Raw genomic sequence first — 8,272 nt, forward strand, 5'->3', positions numbered from 1 at the left:
GTCTCTTCCTGTAGAAGCAACGAAGTAGTTGTTGTTTGGATCCCAGGCAAGCTGTTGTTTTATAAATACTTGCTGCCAGCTGATTAGATGTGGTTATTGCTTCTTTTTTTCCTCATGGGTATCCCCAGAACTTCAGAAATTTATTTCCAGTGCTTTCTTGTGTAGCACTGCTTCCTGATGTCCAGCTTGGTGGACTCTGGCTCCTGTCTGTCCTGATGCACAGGACTCATTGGTTTGGGAGCTAAGGAGCAGAAGTTGACCCAGGCACATAGGCTGTCACAGCATCCAGTTAAGACATCCTCCAGGTGCACATCTGGAAACTAGTAAGCTTGCCTAGATGTAGTCTTTTGGTTATGATCTAATTGGCTTTCCTGAGGTCACACAGGGACGTGAACTTGCACTTGCTGATAGGTAAGATAAAACAGGGTAAATGATTTGCTGACAGTTAGTAATGTCCTCGACAGAAGCCATGACCATTTTGCAACTCAGTACTACCAGCAGTCAAGCATCTGCTGCTCTTTTTTTTTTCCTTCTTAGTATTGAAGCCATGGCTGTAATGTAATGCTATTGGACATACAGGAAATAAATTAATCTGCTGTGTTTTTATCAAGACAACATCTGGGAGGGGTTTATTTGTAGGAGCTTGCCCTGTTTTTCAGTCCAGCTTGGCAGCTGGTTCTCTGGCTGCTTATCAGAAGGGATGTGAGATGCTTGCTGCTTTAGCATAAGATGTAGGCATGCTGCAATAGTGATAGAAACAAAACAATCAGGAGGGTGGAAAATTGCTTGAGGGCATTGATCGAACAGCATGGAGAAACTAATGTTGCCACAGCTTTGTGAAACGTGCTTGGTTTTTTTACCCTAAGCAGCAAATTCTTATGCTGTTAGAGACTCCACTTACAAATTGGTTACATGCATGTAAAAGCATCTAAGATTTGGGAGCTGGGCTGTTGCAGGTGGGTAGGTGTGGCAGTATTTGAGATCCAGCTCTTGTTTTTGTTGTTGACTATATCCACAAAAACTCCTTGGTAGTCAGCAGTTACCTTGTTTAAATGACTGTGGATCAATTGGGGCTTTGGACCGCAAATTATAGAGGTGCATGGTGACAGAAACTGTCGATATCCTAGGTCCCTTTGCACTTGCAGATGGGCTGCATGGAAGAGGTGGCTGGCTTTGCTGGTCAGTTTGTGCGATTCTCAGAGGAACTACTTGTGTTTCAGGCTGGGGTGATTCGATAGGCAGCCCATCAGAGAGGGGAATGACCTATGATGCCCTTCATGTCTTCGACTGGATAAAAGCAAGAAGTGGAGACAACCCTGTCTATATATGGGGACACTCCTTGGGCACGGGGTAAGCATCTAATCTCAGTGGGCCTTAGCAGCTTCTGAAAAACACTAAATGCCGACCTTGGATGATGGTGCTATTTGCCGTAATCCTCAGGCTGTCTTGGCTTGGAGTCTGTGGCATAATTGCTGCAGAGTAGCTTCCCCTTTGCCTTCTATCGAGTGAGAAGGGCTACAGTGAATGACTGTGCAGGAATTGATCTTGGTCCTTCATTGCCCAGAGGGTTACGCTGGAAAAAAGACACTTAGAATAACATAATGCAAATTGACTTGGGGAGAGAAAGTGGAACTGCACTGATCTCTTCCTGTGGTGAATCTATGTCTGAATGTCCTTCAGAACAGAACATCAGGCTCTCTGCTACTCTGAAAGAGTATTTCAGACCAGCCACACGTGCACATGACTTGCCCTTACAAAACGTTTTCTCCTGTCCTGGCAAACATGCAGTGTGTAATCAGGACTCATGCAGATGCTTGCGTGACTACATTGCTGGCCATCTGTGACATTTACATGGTCATGCCTGGTGCAGGGAAGTTCAAAGTGTCAAGTGCCTTTGCCTGCATGTTTTTAACTTTCCTTTCCTGTTTCCTCCTTTTCCATTGCTGTCTGCATTCAGGAGGCAACGTGTGTTTTTACCCCCTTGATTTGCAGAGGAGCAGAGGGCAAACACAAGAGTTACTTTTGAGTTGAGCTATGTGCAGATTAAGCTGTTTGAGACCAGCATACCTTGCTGTCCAACAAGTTTGTTCCTATGGCAGGGAGGTATTTCAGGATAGTGCCTCTTCATTGCTATGATACTAAATGCCCTGCTTTGTTTGAGAGAAGGCGAAGGCTTTTCCTTTGGCTCTTCCTCTAAATTTTTGCCATCTTCAGGATCCCTTTCTGGGTCAGAGCATGCTTGTGATGTTTTCCAATGCACTGAAATCCAAGTGGCCTGGGACTGTGGTCCACAGCTGACTTCCCTGGTGACAATAGCCAGCCTGGAGTTCAAGGTTTTTGAAATATGCTGTGCTTGGAGGATTCAGAAACTTTGGAAATATCCTTGTCCCATTAAGGAGATGCATAGGAGAGACATTGCCACTTTCTGATGTGGCTATGGAAACTCCTTGCAATGTCATCCTGGGACCCTGTGCTCCAGCTGCCTGGAACACAGCACCTCTCTGCCAATACCCCCACATTCCCCTCTTTTTTGCTAAGCTAAGAGGCTGTGTCACAGCTGCAGATATGCTAAAGGCCTGAGGGCCACCTTAAAGGAGGTCCTTCCAAGTGGCTACATGGTGTGGTGCTTTCTTGAACTTGTTCATTTACCTAAATGCAGGTGCCTGGTGCAGTTTGAGACAGTTGGGTACGGGAGACCTGTGGGAACCCAGGCCATTGTGAGCTGGCTGCCCAGATCTCCAACAGTGTGAGGGGCCAGCATTACAGCAGTTGAGTTGTATCTCTGCCACCTGCTACCACTAGAGCCTGGGGCTTTGCAGAGGGCCCGTGCCAGATTAAACACTCGTTGTTCTTCTTTACAGGGTTGCAACAAATCTAGTGAGGCGCCTTTGCGAGAGAGGTAAGTCTGATGGGTGGATGCTTTTCCCACCCAGCCCGCTTCCTGCTGGTGTCCCAGATTTCCACATATGTTTGCGGTTGTAACAAGGCTGTGTTTGGTGCACTGTGCTGGCAGCTGCTGTCATAAAGCAGACCCTGACCTTGCTGGCTATCTGCACCCCTGCATTTCAGCACATTGCCTTTGACTTTTCAGAAACACCGCCAGATGCCCTGATACTGGAATCTCCATTCACCAATATACGGGAGGAGGCGCGAAGTCACCCCTTTTCTGTGGCAAGTACACAGTGGCTCTCACTCTACTGGCATGTAATTGTGTGCTTAGAAATTAACCTTCAGAAGTGATGTAGCTGAGCTAACTGCATGACTTGTGGGGCAGCAGTGATATTTATAAGCATTAGGGGTAAAGAGCTGCACTTAAGGCAGCTCTTGGGAGCACCAATGCAATAAGCAGTACCAGAGCCTTGTGTGGAGTCTACTTAAAGAAAACAAACTGGGATCAGAAAGGGCAGTAGATGTAGCAAAGGGAAGACAGACTCCGCTCTCAGCAGCGGACAGCCTGTTCTTCTTGTGTTGTAGCTCCCCTGTTGCAGGAGGATATTTTGTGGGCTGCGAGCAAAGCAGTGGCAAAGCTGGGCTTCTCTTGGTCCCTACCCCATCCATGTAGCCCCTTGTACTTGCCTGGTTTCCCTGGTGAGTTCGCTCTGATGTGACCATCTCTTCCATCTGACCTGGCTGTGAGTTGGCTATGAACTAAGTAGACACTCAGGCCAGGTGCTGGATGCTCTCTTCCAGGAAGCCTGTTGCCAGATACTTAGAGACCTTGACCATATGACCACTTGGAGAGCCTGCTTCTGAGCAGCTGATAAGATGGGCCTGAAACAGGAAAGGAAAAATAATTCTGGTGGAAACAGGGACCATCTCACTGCAGAGAGCACAACCAGCAGCCAAGGGATGTTACTGGGATGGCAGCAGCCTGCCCCATTACTGCTGTTTGTATAACTGTCCTGCTGGTGCCTGCCACTAACACAGATTTTCCCTCTCAGATATACAGATACTTCCCTGGGTTTGACTGGTTCTTCCTTGACCCCATCACGACAAGTGGAATTAAATTTGCAAATGATGAGAAGTGAGTTCCCTCTTTGCTGGGGTTTCAGCTATGGCTGCAGTGAGCCATGGCAGACATCAAGGAGGATAGACATCAGGCTTCACTCTCTGCTCCTTTTTTTTAATTTTTTTTTTTTTTTTTTTCTTCTTCATTGAAGCGTTATACTTGCTGAAGGGGTTTCAGTTACTCTTGCAGCCCTGAGTGCAACACAGCTTTGCGCTGTGGAGCTCTTCTTTTTCAGTTTGTCTTAATAGGAACAGATACAATAGAAAACACAGAGACTACTCAGGGATATGCTAATCTGGTTCATGTGATTTATGCTTTCGAAGTGTATGTTACGCACTAAACAGTAGCATTGGGACATTGAAGATTTGGGAATACTTCTCTGCTGTGCATTTGCATAAGCCACCCTGCATGTAATAACATCATTTGTTTTCACTGAGCCTTTCATCTAAGAGCCTGAGTATTTGTGAGTTTGATTTCCAGTACTAAAACCAAACCAGCCCTTGGGGGATGATGCTTTGCAGTGGGGTGAGCCACTTTTCTCTGGCCTAAGCAGAAAATAGCTTTTCCAAGGATGCCTTTCACTAGTAAATTTTCCGTAGATCAAATTAATGGTGCCCAGATAACAGTGTTTCGAAGATCTGAACTGCAGCCCATGACCCACAGGACATGTTTGATATTGTAGTTTCCTTGAAAATCTAAGTGTATTGGTGTTAGAGAGTGATGGGATTGCTCTGAGCCTTTGACATTGTTGTGTCTTTTACAGTGTCAAATACATTTCCTGCTCCCTGCTCATCCTTCATGCTGAGGATGACCCGGTGGTACCATTTCATCTAGGAAAGAAGGTAGGCATGTGGCTCTGCAAACTGATCTGGTGAGAGGAACTGGTGTGGATAGAATGTCATCCCAGCTAGACAAAAAGTCAGCAATAGGAAGGTGTTTGTAGAAATGCATAGCCTGAAGGGGCTGCAAATTCTGTCATGCTGGGGGTGGCAAATCAATAGTTGAATGGAGCTAGAGCTAGCAAAGCTGGTCATAACCCACCCCTGAGACGGGTGCTGGTTTGGCAGGGGTGACTGGTTTGGAGTGACACGTGTCCCTCACTTGCCTCTCCTTGGACTCAGCTTTACAACATTGCCGCAACATCACGGAGTTTCCGAGACTACAAGGTGCAGTTTGTTCCATTCCACACAGACCTTGGCTACCGGCACAAGTACATCTACAGGAGTCCAGAGCTACCTCGAATACTGCGGTAACAGCCCAGCTAACCAGGGTCTCCTCAGGCTTGGGGTGGGTGGGGGTTGGTGCTTGGGGCTTTGGGGCACACTGTGACATGTGTCCAGGAGCAAGAGAGACGTATTACAAGCGCCTGTATTAGGCAGCTCTTCTGAAAATCCCATTGGTCTCCAGAGTGGGTGAGAATCTGGGGCTGGCTTAGCACAAAGTCAGAGCTCTCCACCTCCCTGCAAAGCAGGTTTTAGGAAGGGGAGTCACAGACAGCTAGGAGCACTTCTCTCTGGCTTGTCTGCTCTGAGCTGAATGCTCTGGAGGAGTTTGCAGAGCAGCTGCTTCTGCTTGCCTCTTCTAGTGGGAGCCACTGATGGGTGAGAACAAAGCTCAGTGCTGTTCCCTGTAGCTGCGAGTGCTGGAGCCCTAGTATTTGCCAGGGGAATGGGAAGACCTGCAGGCTGCAGCTTATACCAGATTCTAGGAGAGCCTAGTGTCACTGCTGTGTTGTTTCCTTTCCTAGGGAATTCCTGGGAAAATCTGAACAAGAGCATCATCACTGAAGACTGGCTGCTTGGCAGCACAGAGATTTTTCCTTTCTTTCCTTCCTCTTTCTCCTTTTCCTCCCCCCTCCCTGTGGGTTAGTCTGCCGTTCTTCCATCCCTGGCACTAGAGGAGGTTGGGGATTCCCACTCCGGTCCTGATGTGTTCCCTTGGCAACTCCAGCTCCTGGCATCAGCGTCTGTGATGGCAGAAGAAAGAAGTTGTCAGCTTCTTTTTTGACATAGATGGAGGAGTGAAAACAGCCCAGGAGCTGGTACCAAACCATGAAAAATGTAAGCACAACAAAGCCTGGCCAATCCAGCGTGGTACCGCTGAGGACAGACATTCCTAGGACACATGTGTCATGACCAAGGGTGTTTCTTTCACTTTTAAATACTGCTGCTGGTTTTGGATCACATAGAGACTCATTTGTAGGTGAATGGCTTTTGCCTTGTCTCCATACCACAGTCGTCTTGCTTGAGTTTGAGGTGTTCTCTTTCTAGGAAGTACTTGTTTTGCCTTCCCTTTTTGCTAAGTGGCTGTAATTAGAGACACACTGAAGATCCAGGTGGTGAGAGGTATTTTTATTTAGCTCTTCAGTCACAATGTGTTGCAAGTGTTGGGCTAATTGCACACATTTGGAAATAAAATGAAAGTTTTTTTTTTTTTGTTCTTCCTTTTCAAACGTAATAGAATGGAAGAGGTTAGTGCCCTTTTATCTTTTCTGTGCCCTTTTCCTTCTGAACATTGTTTCTGCTCCCATCCCTGCTATCCTCTGTGGAGTTCCTGCCCTTCTCACATGCATTTCCATTAGGACTGAAGTGGCTTATGTAGATAAATTGCAAACATGGGAGGTAAAGCCAGAAAACGTGAGATTACTTTTTGCTTATCACCCGCTTCCATGAACAACGTGGGCCCAGGATGCGGGAATGGATGTCTTCCGTTCTGTGTACACACCCAGACATGTGCTTCCTTTGGTGAGGAAGGGCAGGTTTGTTGTTTTGTTTTTGGGTTTTTTTCCTCATCTACCTTTTAACTCCTTAGGTTAGGTTTTCTTGTTCCTGGTGGCTACTCTGTTCCTCTGTACTTAAAAGCAGGCAGTGGTTTCTAGCTGCAAAAATAAGTCTGGGATGTCCCCTGCCATCTCTCCCTCCACCTCTCTCCTGTGCTCTGGGCAACCCAGACACTTCAGTAGCGCTTCTCAGCCCATCTCACAGCCACGGTCGGAGCATGTTGTCCAGGAGGCAGAAGTGGACTCCCAGGGGGAGAGGTTCTGGGGATGCCCTTGCCCTGCTTGGAGCTAGAACAGGGGCTGCTCTGCACTGAAACAGGAGAGGGTCATAAGCTGACTCTGGTGCCTGGCTGGGGACCTGGCCCTGCCCCCTGTCAGTCTGTATAGACAGTACCAGGTGGTGTAGGTTTAGTCAGTAGTGCTCAGAGTGAATTGTGCTGCCGCAAGGGTCTGTTCAGGGGTGTACAGCGTAGTATAAACTGCTCAGCATGCATCCAAGTTATATCCGCAGGCTCATACTAGTTGCAAAGCAGACAGTAGCTTGTTCCTGTACTGAGATTCTTCTGCCATAGCGTGGTTGTCCCCGAGGTTTCTGACCCATGATACTCATAAGCTAACTGTGCCACTTAAATTATGTTTGACGCACTTGTATTTATTGCACTGACAGAAGAGAAACACTTACTTGGCTTTGGAGAGTGATGTGTACATTCCAGCTAATGCTGCTGCTGGCAGTCAGCTTGAGGCAAAGCGCAGCCTGAGCAGGAGGCTGCCTGGCCACCTTCCTCCTGTGGGACGGAGCTGAGGGTCCAGCAAATGAACTGCTGGTGTTGGTGATCCTAACACCGCCATTCCTGTTAGTAGGCCAGTGATATGCTTGGAAACTTAAACTGAAATGTTTATCTAAAAGTGGTGTAGTTTTTAATAAAAGCATTGACTGCTGATCATTTCAGCTTCACCTGTTTTACCTGGCAGTTTTGGGGATCTTTTTTGTCAGTTGGGCAGGTCAGCTGGGTGTGTGGCAGGGCTGCAGTAGGGTTGTGCATGGGAGAATGAGGAGCTCAGAGCTGAGACTGGGCAAGTCTTTGTGACTGCTACCAGCTCTGGGTGAGGGGATCTCTTGGAGCCCAAGGGGCCCAGCTGCAGCCAAGGCTCTGCTTCCTCACTGGGGATGGGGGGAAATGGGAGCTACCCATGGGCTTTCTAGCACAGGAGCCCTGTGTGCCACTTGCGGGGCAAACCCAGTGCTGTAATCCCCCACCCCAGTGCCCACAGTCAACACTCCAGGGTTGCAGCTAAATGGCTTTGGCCTCAGCTAACCCAGTGCAGCCTCTGGTACCAGCTCCCTCGTGTACACCCCGTGCACTGGCAAGGCTGACTTTTCTGCCATGGCCATGTTGTCCCCATGATGGTGCCAGCACCTCAGCACCATTCCAGCTGCAGGGGACCACATCCCATCAAGCCACAGCTGGGGAAGGCCAGTGTGG

General features: G+C 48.1%; 1 protein-coding gene across 3 annotated transcripts in view; it reads left to right on the plus strand.

Moving 5' to 3' along the window:
* Positions 1–7,732, plus strand: part of ABHD12 (abhydrolase domain containing 12, lysophospholipase) — a 44,574-nt gene extending 36,842 nt beyond the window's left edge. For 2 of the 3 annotated variants that reach the window (XM_086745138.1, XM_086745139.1), the window contains exons 7-13: positions 1,221–1,350; positions 2,862–2,899; positions 3,092–3,171; positions 3,942–4,024; positions 4,773–4,851; positions 5,131–5,258; positions 5,757–7,732. In XM_086745138.1, coding sequence (XP_086601264.1) covers positions 1,221–1,350; positions 2,862–2,899; positions 3,092–3,171; positions 3,942–4,024; positions 4,773–4,851; positions 5,131–5,258; positions 5,757–5,796 — 578 coding nt within the window. In that variant the 3' untranslated portion in view covers positions 5,797–7,732. Of the gene's footprint in view, positions 1–1,220; positions 1,351–2,861; positions 2,900–3,091; positions 3,172–3,941; positions 4,025–4,772; positions 4,852–5,076; positions 5,259–5,756 lie in introns of those variants that run through there. The other variant, XM_086745140.1, reaches the window with a different exon arrangement.
* Positions 7,733–8,272: the final 540 nt, after the last annotated feature.

This window comes from Chlamydotis macqueenii, chromosome 3 (assembly GCF_036417535.1).
Source record: "Chlamydotis macqueenii isolate bChlMac1 chromosome 3, bChlMac1.mat, whole genome shotgun sequence".
In the NCBI taxonomy this organism is placed as follows: domain Eukaryota; kingdom Metazoa; phylum Chordata; class Aves; order Otidiformes; family Otididae; genus Chlamydotis; species Chlamydotis macqueenii.